General features: G+C 42.1%; 1 protein-coding gene across 2 annotated transcripts; it reads left to right on the top strand.

The window, feature by feature from the left end:
- The first annotated feature begins 619 nt into the window (after window positions 1-619).
- On the top strand, window positions 620-11,416 carry LOC311112759 (uncharacterized protein). 2 transcript variants are annotated; one of them, XM_084155896.1, is made up of 2 exons: window positions 620-877; window positions 9,770-11,416. In XM_084155896.1, the coding sequence occupies exons 1-2, from the start codon at window positions 712-714 to the stop codon at window positions 10,585-10,587; spliced, it is 984 nt and encodes a 327-aa protein (XP_084012022.1). In that variant the 5' UTR covers window positions 620-711; the 3' UTR covers window positions 10,588-11,416. The 2 variants fall into 2 exon arrangements, with proteins under 2 accessions (XP_084012022.1, XP_084012021.1); XM_084155895.1 differs by having other exon boundaries at window positions 620-889; window positions 9,770-11,414.
- The last annotated feature ends 1,656 nt before the right edge of the window (window positions 11,417-13,072 follow it).

Here is a 13,072-nt window from a genome sequence, read left to right as displayed (position 1 = left end):
GGAACATGGACAGCTGTGTTTGTCAGTGTGTTTGTCAAAGTGTGTGTGTTTATTATCCAACATAATATTATGACCCAATATATAGATCATTGGCAGAAAGAAATGGGTAAAAAGAAAACAAAATAAAAGGAGCATTTCTCTGATTACATATCCGATACTTCCTTTAGGAACAGAACAACTGTGTCGTGTCCCAAATGGCACCCTATTCCTGATGTAGTGCACTACTTTTGACTAGGGCCCATAATGCTCTGGTTGAAAAGTAGTGCACTATATTAGGGTTAGGGTGCCATTTGGGACAGAACCCTGTTGTAGATGGATGGAAAGTGGATAGAGGAACGAAATACATTTACAAAAAAGATTTCCTTCCATCTCTCCAAGAATATTTCTCATCCATTTTGACTTAATGCTGCTCATTCATGATATCGTTTGAATCTTTTGGGAAATAATTATTTACAGTGGACTCCTAATAAGCGCACTTTGTATAAATGCAAACCATAGAAATCCTATTCAATTATTCTAATTCCAAATTATATGAGTAAACCCCCATCCAACTGGCGGCGCTGTTGTGCGTTTCCGAGTTTGCCACCCGCTTGAAATGAGGAGTTTCTCAAATTTCTTGACTAGAACACGGAAGTAGGATTGGAGAAGACACTCCTTGTGTGGGTTCCAGAAAGACATACTGACTGAGCTGAATAGGCAACTCAACTGAAAATGTCTAAACTGCACTTGTTTCATGTTTTTTTAAATGAGCGTTTAACGGCGGCTGCTGTGGAGATTTTCGGGGCAGTTGAGAAAACGGTAGTGGAGTACCAGGAGGAGAATGATCGGCTACGGAGACTGCTGCGGATCACATCGGAGATACAACTATGTAGAAGAGGTGCGTATATAGGTGAGGTGGAAGAGTACCTTGTCCGGAAATGACTTCCCCATTCATTTTCTTGATTCAGGTTCACTCAAACGTCGTTTTAAGTGGAACTATGCTAATTTTTGGCCTCATTGTCGAACTTCATAAATACTGCACCCTCAATTTAAAAACTCCTTTACTAGTTATACAATCATGTAACTAAGAAATTCGCTGGAAAGAAACTGAAATGATTTATTGTGTCGGAAGACAACGGTGGCGAAGGATGTCATTGTTAATTAACGGGGATCCAAGTTGAGTTCACACACAAGACCATTCATGAGGTCTCTAACGCACAGATACTGGTTCAGACCATTCAGTGCTGTCAGGGTGTGTTTGTTGTCATAGTGACAACTGCAAATAATACTTAAATGTACATGTAGGGCTAATGAAAAATTACATAGTAACTCGTATTTAAATGTAGCAATTCAACAACAAACCCTGTTTAGCCTGCACATCTTTTACACCATATCATTGCTCAAGTGGTTTGTATTTTTTTTCCAATGTTTCTAACGGTTGTCAATAACTTTGGGTCTTCTTTTTCACAGTGCTCATCTGTCTGTCCGTCCCGTGCAACTATTTGCAATGCATCAGTGCAACAATGTTATCATAACCGGCCGAAAGTGATCACGCCAATGCACTTTCTCTCCTCAACTTTCCCCGAAATGCATTTTCTATGCTGTAGGGCTGTTTTACATTCAGCAATTAGCAAAAGCAAGTCTGCTTCTTTCCCCTAATAGGCTATTAGGCCTAGTATTAAAAATTATAATGATGTCCTGTAGCTTTTGTAGCTATTAGCTTTTCCTGGGATTTCACGAGAAGAGGAATGGCCTATTGCGTAGAGGCTTACGTAGCCTATAGCCTGATGCCAAGGGAACAGCTGGAGGAGAGAGACTAGTTATGTGTAGCCGAAGTAAGAAGTTAAATATTAGATATTAGGCCATTCATTAGCTAAATATTAGGGCTATAGGCTAAATATTCACCTGTCAAAATGCAAGTAAAATAAGTAACCAGATTGTGAAATGGCAAATCTGTAGTGCGTTCCTCCAGGCTACACTCTGTGTTCCCCTGGCATGCAAAAAAATTCCATTATTGATTTAAATCACATTTTAATTGTCACATGCTTTGTAAACAACAGGTGTAGACTATCAGCGAAATGCATACTTACGGGCCCTTCTCAACAATGCAGAATACAAATAAAATAAAATAGAAACAAAATAGTAACACAAGGAATAAATAGGTCTACACAATGAGCAATGATAGCTTGGCTATATACATTGGGTACCAGTGCCAAGTCGATGTGCAGGGGTACGAGGAAATTGAGGTAGATATGTACATATAGGTACTAGGTAGGGGTAAAGTGACTAGGCAACAGGATCGGCCAAGGTTTTTCGACGACCCATATAATACCTGGGCTACAACACAGTGCAATGAGGAATGTATTATTGTTACCAAGTGAATACACAATTATTGTCCATAGGCAGTAAACTGCAGTGATGTGGGCTCATTTGAATAACCGCTCACACCCGTTTTGTTTCATGCCGAAATAACTGCATAGGCCAACAGCATAGGCCTGATTTATGCAACCATTTGGATCAGTCTGAGTTTAGCAGGCCACTCATATGGTGTAGGTGTATTTTGTTGGGATGTAGCCCGGTGTTAAGATAGGCCTACTATAGGAAAGTATGGGCTTCTCCTTTCCAACTCCCCGTCTGTTAATGCTGTAGCCTATTTTACATTCAGCAAGCACAAGCGTGCATCGCTCCTCCAATAGGCTATTAGTAGGCTAAAGAAAATAAGTCAAAGTGTTAAATAAACAAGCTTTTGTAGTATGGCTTTTCCTGGGACTCGACAAGATTTAAAAGGAATAGCTGTGGCAGAACAATTTAAGACAGACAGGCTCGAGATGTAGCCTATAGCCTAAGTTAGAAGCTATGCATATTAGCCCATAATTCATAAGATCAATGTTAAGCATAATACTGCAGTGAATTTATTTATTTATTTATTTATATTTAACCAGGTAAGCCAGTTGAGAACAAGTTCTCATTTACAACTGCGACCTGGCCAAGATAAAGCAAAGCAGTGTGATAAAAAAACAACAACACAGAGTTACATATGGGGTAAACAAAACAAAGTCAAAAATACAACAGAAAATATATATACAGTGTGTGCGAATGTAGTAAGTATGGACTGTAAATGTATGCTACCTATGCAATTAAGCAATGTTTTCAAGTGAGTACAAAACTGTAGTCTAGGCTGTAAACTGCCGTGAATAGTATATGTCATTTGAATAACCCCTCAAAAGCCTGGCGTTTTGAATGCATATTCATTTTGTGAAATTTTGTGAAAAACTGCATCTAGCCTGTCTGATTGGGCAACCATTTGAATCAGTTATGTTTTTTCCTCTCGGCAGTTTGTAGGCTACAAGCTCCTGGCACATTAGCAGGACAGTAAGATTTTTGTATTTTGTCATGATGTATCAAGCTAACTGAAACATGCTAATGCAGGGTTTTGTAGTGGCACGCATATGAATTATGATAACGCGCGAGCACGGCGGAAGTTGTAACCATAGTTTCCGCGTTTGTCTTCCGTGTTTTTAAAAGCGTTCCAAAATGAAAACAACCGGTGGTTACCTATGTTACCCCATTGTCTCACAGCCAAAACTTTTTCAAACTCAATTTTCTTGTCTGCTTGTTTTAGTCAATTTACAAAACTATATTTTTTAAGAAAAAGTAGTAGAACATGTCTAAAGAGTACTTTTCGTTATTGCCTGCTCCAGAGCGTTCTCACAACTTAGAAAAACAGACTATTGTAGCGCTTCCCTCATGCCCCTTTTCATGATGGCGCTAGCAGCAGAAGGGGTGTGCTAGCTAGCAACCGACCGGAACATTTAGCTAGCCAAGACCAACAACACAAACAGACGGACTACTGTATACAGCTACAAGTAGTGAATGGAGTTACAAATGGACTATACTAAACAAGTTAAAAGTCTTATCCGTGATGAAATGTTTCCCACGCTGAATAGCCTGAAGCCACAGCGCTTTTCTCACCGGCTCTATTTCCCTGCGCGGGAGCATTGCGAACTGTAGGTTGGGGTTTTTGACCTGGTTACATGTACATTGAACAACACAGCAGCTTTTCGACAAGTTTAGTTGTTTCTGTATTACAAAAATATCTACAACGAAATTGGCTCTGGGGGTCAATGGGAAATAATGTTTGTTTTCCCAATTTGTGGGCGTGCTCGAGGGGAATTCCTTTATTTATTACGTGAACCCGAATTTCAGAAAAATTGTTAACGCAATTTCTGCAATTGAATTGGCTACAAAGTGAGATCATAGTAGTCACAAACCCCAGTTGGGTCACCTGCTACTGTCCTCCCTTCCACTGGCATACTGTTATGTTCAGGTGATATCGGTTTTCTTTGATTGGTGATCAAAGCAAGATGGTGAAAAGTCTGGACAGCCTCTCTCTCTCTCTCTCTCTCTCTCTCTCTCTAATTGTCATCTCTCCAGGCTCTTACTGACATTTACCCATGAGCCCCCTCTCTTTCCATTTACTGTAACCAGCATCCTCACCCACTGCGCACCGACTGACACCGGACGTCTATGGACGTTGAAAGTAGTTGAAATTTGGTCAGTCCACCTTGGCCTTGATTTCAACGTCCACAGGACTGGCCTTCATTTGGCCCAAACATAGATGTCCATGATTGCTTCAGCTTTGGTCTGGTCCGGACCGGACCAAATCTGAACCAATCATGGACATCTATGTTTCACTAGTTTGTAGAGTACAGTAAAGAAAGGTAGCATAGAGTTCCGTACAGTACACAGTAGAGCACACTAGAGTTGAGTACACTATAATGCATTGTACTGTACTGAATGAAACTCTACTGTGCTGTACTGTACTCTACTGAGCTCTACTGTGCTGTACTTTGATGTCCAACCTTGTGAAACATAGACGTCTATGATAGGTTCATATTTGGTCCGGACCAACCAAATTTGGTCTTGTTTGGTGGCGGAGCTCATCAAAATGTAGATTAATACCCACAAATGCAAAGGAGGATATTGCATATTTCTACCTTTTGTGTATCTATTTAGGATAAATAACCATTAAGAGAATGACATTAATATCCATAATTATGCATTTCTGTGTAGTAGAGATCAGGGACCCATGATGAAATTATGTTACCGCAATTCTGTTACCGGGTGTAAATCCACTTCAATAACCAAAATAGATTTTTTTTAAATCAAGGTGTCATGTCACAGCTGACACCCCATTCTTTCGCCACACATCTTTTAATCTTAATTCAGAGCAGATATTTAACATAGTTTTTGGAAAACGTGGTCACATAACTGTTCTGTTACCAAACTTTACATCTGCACAGTTCTTCCAGTAAATGTGTTTTTGTAAAATGTTCAGTATGAATTGATAAAAGTAGTTCTTGTGCATAGAGTTTTATGGTTTGTTAGAAATCAATACTTTTTGTTTGGCATACATTTTAAGTGAAAAATCAGCACAATTCCGTTACCATGAAATTGCCCATGTGTAGAATTGCAGTACATTTGCTTTAAAACAGCAACATTTTCTCTATGCCCCCTTGGCAAAATGTGTCAAATTGCATGAAATTCACTTTAAAACTTACATTTCTCTCCACTGTCAAAAAGGGGCCACTAAAATGTTTTGCCTGCAAGGTGGGGGGGTACTCCTTACCAAATCTCGCTTAGGGCCCCCCAAAAGAGGGAATGTTTTCATGAGCTTGGGTCCCAGGAAAACACAGAATTTCTCATTTGGATCCCAGGCTGAAAGAGTTTAAGAACCCATGCTCTACGAGCATATCAAAGTTCAGAGTGGGATCTCTGCTAGTTTTAGGGCTAAATATCTCAAATGAATATTTGAAGGAAATCAAAGGAGAGGAATTTTGCTCAAGTAATTGGTCTAGCGTGGACAAAAAAAGGAGAGGGAACCCACTACTTGTCTGTAGATCTCTTGCACATGTGAATAGGAAGCTAAGTCAGGGATGTTGCATGGGATTCTAGATGGCGCCCGGAGAAGATGGCTGCCGTTTTACAGCCCTCTAACCAATTGTACTATTATGTGTGTTTTTTCGCGTTATTTGTAATTTATTCTGTACATAATGTTTCTGCCATCGTCTCTTATAACCAAAAAGAGCTTCTGGATATCAGGACAGCGATTACTCACCTCGTATTGGACGAAGATTTTTTCTTCAACGAGTCGGACGCGAAGGATATCCTACAGACACCCAACAAGGCCCAAATCCCCGTCATTCGCAGGAGAAAGAGACAGAGATATCGTGGACGTAGGTCGGGGTGCCTCGTAAGGATCCGACGGCGAGCGAGTAAACTGCCTCTTCCATCAATCCTATTAGCCAATCTTCAATCATTGCAAAATAAATTAGATGACCTAAGATTATGCTTATCCTACCAACGGGACATTAAAAACTGTAATATCTTATGTTTGACCCGAGTCGTGGCTGAACGACGACATGGACAACATACAGCTGGAGGGATATACGCTACATCGGCAGGACAGAACGTCTGACTCCGCTAAGACAAGGGGTGGCGGTCTGTGTATATTTGTAAACAACAGCTGGTGCACATAATCAAATACTAAGGAAGTGTCAAGGTTTTGCTCGCCTGAGGTAGAGTATCTTATGATAAGCTGTAGACCACACTATTTACCAAGAGAGTTTTCATATATATTTTTCATAGCTGTCTATTTACCGCCACAAACCAATGCTGGCATTAAGATTGCACTCAATGAGCTGTATAAGGCCATAAATAAACAGGAAAACGCTCATCCAGAGGCAGCGCTCCTAGTGGCCGGGGACTTTAATGCAGGGAAACTTAAATCTGTTCTACCTAATTTCTACCAGCATGTTAAATGTGCAACCAGAGGAAAAAAACTCTAGACCACCTTTACTCCACACACAGAGACGCATACAAAGCTCTCCCTCGCCCTCCATTTGGCAAATCTGACCATAACTCTATCCTCCTGATTCCTGCTTATAAGCAAAAACTAAAGCAGGAAGCACCAGTGACTCAGTTAATAAAAAAGTGGTCAGTGACGCAGATGCTAAGCTACAGGACTGTTTTGCTAGCACAGACTGGAACATGTTCCGGGATTCTTCAGATAGCATTGAGGAGTACACCGCATCAGTCACTGGCTTCATCAATAAGTGCATCAATGACGTCGTCCCCACAGTGACCGTACGTACATACCCCAACCAGAAGTCATGGATTACAGGCAACATCCGCACTGAGCTAAAGGGTAGAGCTGCCGCGTTCAAGGAGCGGGACTCTAACCCGGACGCTTATAAGAAATCCCGCTATGCCCTCAGATGAACCATCAAACAGGCAAAGAGTCAATACAGGACTAAGATTGAATCGTACTACACCGGCTCTGATGCTCGTCGGATGTGGCAGGGCTTGAAAACTATTACAGACTACAAAGGGAAGCACAGCCGCGAGCTGCCCAGTGAAACAAGACTTCCAGACGAGCTAAACCACTTCTATGCTCGCTTCGAGGCAAGCAACACTGAAGCATGCATGAGAGCATCAGCGTTCAACCCCATAGTGCCCTCAAAGCTCATCACTAAGCTAAGGATCCTGGGACTAAACACCTCCCTCTGCAACTGGATCCTGGACTTCCTGACGGGCCGCCCCCAGGTGGTAAGGGTAGGTAACAACACATCTGCCACGCTGATCCTCAACACGGGGGCCCCACAGGGGTGCGTGCTCAGTCCCCTCCTGTACTGCCTGTTCACCCATGACTGCATGGCCAGGCACGACTCCAACACCATCATTAAGTTGCCAGGATAACAACCTCCCCCTCAACGTGACCAAGACAAAGGAGATGATTGTGGACTACAGAAAAAAAAAAGAGGACTGAGCATGCCCCCATTCTCATCGACGGGGCTGAAGTGGAACAGGTTGAGAGCTTCAAGTTCCTTGGTGTCCACATCACCAACGAACTATCATGGTCCAAACACAACAAGACAGTCGTGAAGAGGGCACGACAAAGCCTATTCCCCCTCAGGAGACTGAAAAGATTTGGCATGGGTCCTCAGATCCTCAAAATATTATACAGCTGCACCATCGAGAGCATCATGACTGGTTGCATCACAGCCTGGTATGGCAACTGCTCGGCCTCCGATCGCAAGGCACTACAGAGGGTAGTGCGTACGGCCCAGTACATCACTGGGGCCAAGCTCCCTGCCATCCAGGACCTCTATACCAGGCGGTGTCAGAGGAAGGCCCTCAAAATTGTCAAAGACTCCAGCCACCCTAGTCATAGACTGTTCTCTCTGCTACCGCACGGCTAGCGGTACCGGAGCGCCAAGTCTAGGTCCAAAAGGCTTCTCAACAGCTTCTACCCCCAAGCCATAAGACTCCTGAACAGCTAATCATGGCTACCCAAACTATTTGCACTGCCCCCCCCCCACCCCCACCCCATCTTTTTACGCTGCTGCTACTCTGTTAATTATTTATGCATAGTCACTTTAACTCTACGCACATGTACATATTACCTCAACTACCTCAACTAGCCACATTGACTCGGCACCGGTACCCCCCTGTATATAGCCTCCCTACTGTTATTTTATTTTACTTCTGCTCTTTTTTTCTCAACACTTTTTTGTTGTTGTTGTTGTTATATTTTACTTTTTTATTAAGAAATAAATGCATTGTTGGTTAAGGGCTGTAAGTAAGCATTTCGCGTTAATGTTGTATTTGGCGCATGTGTCAAATTTACATTTGATTAGGGGCATCGGTGACCTTGCTCCAAGTGATTTTAGCTCTCTACGTAATGCAAGTAGGCTACAGTAGATTGTATCCAAGTGAGAAAGAAAATAGGTGTATTCATGTTTTTTGACCTCGTATTTTTACATAAAATCCATACAAAATAAATCATAATGTAATTGTTGTGGAAAAAACAACCATCAAATTGGTTTAAGATCTCAAGATCATTCAATTGAGAAAAAAAAATATTTTTTTCTGTAAACACCAGGTTCTGCAGATGGCACTTTTAAGACAGTCCCTTGGCAGTGAGAACGCGCATACCCCCATTGAAACCAATATAAAGTCACTTTATGAAAACAGAACTGAACGGTGAAAACAAAGGGTCTAGCTCTCTACTGTCATCCGATTCTACACATCACTTTCATCATCCTAGGATCTTCTGTCGAAGAGGTATTGACGAGGGAAATCCGAATATCAAACCAATATCCAAAGTCAAAACAAAATTGACGGCAGGGACGACGTAGTATAACTGTCTCTGGTTTATTGTGCACCACTTGGTTGTACAGGCAGGTGCTCTTGCTGCAGCTCAACGGGATCCACCGTAATGCAGAGCCACGCCAGAATCATTTTACCATTATACAACTGGATATTCTGCCCCCCCCACCCCCACCCCATCTAGGGCGGCAGGTAGCTTAGTGGTTAAGAGCGTTGTGCCAGTAACCGAAAGGTCGCTGGTTCTAATCCCCGAGCCGACTAGGTGAAAAATCTGCCGATGTGCCCTTGAGCAAGGCACTTAACCCTAATTGCTCCTGTAAGTCGCTCTGGATAAGAGCGTCTGCTAAATGACTAAAATGTAAAATGATATTCAAGTCACCAAACCGACTGGATACAGCAGGTTACAAACACACGATAACACACGTGACCCCATGATGACTAACAATTCAAAAATGGAAAAAAACGATTGAACAGAATAGCTTCTTCTCTTCATATTATAAGGAAGTAATTGAAAATAGATTCTAGTCTTTCAATCATTGATTTTAAATTTGAATTGACCCCAACAATGATGTCTAAAGGCTGTGTAGGTAACCTCTGCTCCTCCTCTCCTTCCCTCCAGACTCCCTGCAGCTCTCTCTCTCTGTCTCTGAAGAGGAGGTTCCCCCTGAGCAGCAGCACAGTGAGCAGGAGTGGAGCCCCAGTCTGGGGCAGGAGGACCCAGAGCCCACACAGATTAAAGAGGAACAGGAGGAACTCAGGACCAGTCAGGAGGAAGAGCAGCTTCAAGTGCTATTTGATACCAAAGACTCCATGTTCACTCCTTCCTGTGTGAAAAGTGAATGTGATCAGGAGGACCCACTTCAGTCCTTGACTCTTCTCAAAACCCAGACTGTGGAGAACAGAGAGAGTTACCCTAAACCAAAGGATCTCACATCTTTTGGCACTGTGACCCACCTAAAGGGTTTAAAACTTCCCTGTGACTCTCCAAATAATCAAAACAATGCCTCCAGCCACAGCTCAGCCATAAGCACAGTAGGACTTGACAGTAGCCCACCATTGGATCTAAACCCACAAATGGGGGAACCCTGCACCTGCCCCTTTTGTGGCAAGAACTTCAAACAAAAAGGACATCTGTCCATGCACATGAGGATTCACACAGGAGAGAAACCATTTCGCTGTGGTGACTGTGGGAAGCGCTTTATTCAGAAGGGGGATCTAAGGAGACATATATTGACTCACACAGGAGAGAAACCATTTAGCTGTAATTTTTGCTGTAAAAGCTTCAGTCAGAAGGGAGACCTAAGGAGGCATATACTGACTCACACAGGAGAGAAACCACATGGCTGCTCAGTCTGTGGTAGAACATTCATTCGTAAGGCTCATCTGCTGAAGCATGTGAATAATGTCCACAAAGAAAGGAAACAGGATGAAAACTGATAGAAGAAAGAAACGTAGGACAAAGATGTTCTGTCAGGAGATGGGAATAACAAGGCAGGATGTGGACAACACTCTTAGGAATGGAGAGCAACTCTGGATCATTTTTTATTTTTATTTTATTTTTGGGGGGTCATTTTAGCAGACGCTACTTACAGTTAGTGAGTGCATACATTTTCATACTGGCCCCCCCGTGGGAATCGAACCTCGGACCTCCCGAGTGGCGCAGCGGTCTAAGGCACTGCATAGCTGTGCCACTAGAGATCCTGGTTCGAATCCAGGCTCTGTCGTAGCTGGCCGCGACCGGGAGACCCATGGGGCGGCGCACAATTGGCCCAGCGTCATCCAGGGTAGGGGAGGGAATGGCCGGCAGGGATGTAGCTCAGTTGGTAGAGCACGGCGTTTGTTTGCAACGCCAGGGCTGTGGGTTAGATTCCAGTATGAAAAAATAATAATAAAATGTCTGCGCTCACTAACTGGAAGTCGCTCTGGATAAGAGCGTCTGCTAAATGACTAAAATGTAAATGCCATGCTCTACCAACTGAGCTACACGGGACTCATTCATGCTGTGGGTTTCAGATATCTTGATGCGTGATCAAGTTAAGTTTTTCAACATTCTATGTAAATAAGGTTGTATTTTATTAAATTGATGATGTAATGATTAAACAATAAATAGTATTGTAGGAAGCTCACAGGTCTGCTGTTCAGTCTGTTGATGTTTTCACGTTATTAGAAACAGGAAGTCCTGGTCCTTTGTTTTAGAATATCTCTCAGGTGACGAGAGAATGTTCTGACTGATGTTATTTATACATTAAAACATGTATACTTTCAGGAAATTCCTGTATCAATCTGTTCAACATTATTTCTCATCAATTGTCGTAATGCTGCTCATTCATGATATTGTTTGAATCTTTTCAAAACGGTGTTCTTCCAGACCCAATTCAATCACATTCTGTATAATATCTCATGATAACTGCATTCTCTGGTTTTAGTGCAAGCTGTGAAAAGATAAACAGCGTGCTCGACTCCACCTTATGTAAACTTCAATCGGGTGCTGGATCCTCGTGTATATAATCCAGATAATAGAAATAGGAACAGCACTCTGGTAAATAAACTTAAATTGACTTTTTTTATTGCCGCATTAAAGTTTTGGTTATGAGCACTTCTTCAGTGTGCAAGTCAACGGCAATCAATGTTACAACAACTATACGAAACAGGTGGGCATGATTCTAAATTCACAGTCAGTGTTGGCCCATCGAGATCCCAGCAGAGGGAGCTGTGTTGGAAACATGACAATCAAATAAAGAAAGACAAATACATTATGATGTCATTAACTGTCACTATGATGTAATTAACTGTCATTATGATGTCATTACCTAAATGTTTGGCCTATTTAGAACCTACTACAAAAAAAATAACTACTAAACAAAAAACAAGTAAAAAAACATTCCTCATTGAGGCCTGCTGTGGCAAGAGTGCCCAAGCGGTCTATCCAATATGTCTCTCTAATTCTCCTCCCCTACGTCGAGCCTTCACCAATCCAATGCCCATATAACGTAAGGCACTTAGTTCATGATTATGGCTGTTGAAATGCTCACGTATCCTCGTCTGAAGTTCACGTTTGGTCTTACCCAGATATACAACATATTTCGTGTTATTCTACCTCAAACCTTTATCCTCTCACCCCAACGGGGACGGATAAGAGACTTCCCTCTGATCATGGCATCACAGTGGACACAGTTGTGACAAGGGAAACTGCCATCAGGAATAATAGACATAAAAAGTGAAGCTTGTTTCTTAGTCATATCTGACCTTATTAAACAATCCCGTAAATTTGAGAGTCTCTTCTAGCAAAATCTTTTTTGGGGGGGGGATTCAAACGCTTTACGAAAGCTGGGTTCACTGTGTAGTAAGTGCACACTGTCACATCAGTCCCAAGACGTTGTCAGGGATACCCGTTGTCAGGGATACCCGTTGTCAGGGATACCTGTTGTCAGGGATACCTGAGTTACAATGTCTTCTTTCTTCTTTTAAAAATTATCTATATTTTTTTATTTTATTTGACAGTTCAATACAACAACAAAAAACACAGTGGAATATTGTTTAAGACGTGCATCGAGTGTACAAATCATTAAGAACACATGCCGTTTCCATGACATAGACTGACCAGGTGAATCCAGGTGAAAGCTATGATCCCTTATTGATGTCACTTGTTCAATCCACTTCAATCCGTGTAGATGAATGCGGAGGAGACAGGTTAAAGAAGGATTTTTAAGCCTTGAGACATGGATTGTGTATGTGTGCCATTCAGAGGGTGAATGGGCAAGACAAAAGATTTAAGTGCCTTTGCAATGCAATATTAGGAAGGTGTTCTTAATGTTTGGTATACTCAGTGCACATACAACAACAATAGGACAACAATATGATAGTGACAACAACAGGACAGTCAGGTAAGCGTTCACAATCAGTCTTTATCCAGAAGATCCAA

This window comes from Coregonus lavaretus, assembly GCF_964263955.1.
Source record: "Coregonus lavaretus genome assembly, chromosome: 39".
Lineage (NCBI taxonomy): Eukaryota > Metazoa > Chordata > Actinopteri > Salmoniformes > Salmonidae > Coregonus > Coregonus lavaretus.
The sequence above is the reverse complement of the archived record's forward strand: the minus strand, read 5'-3'. Positions and strand labels throughout refer to the sequence as shown.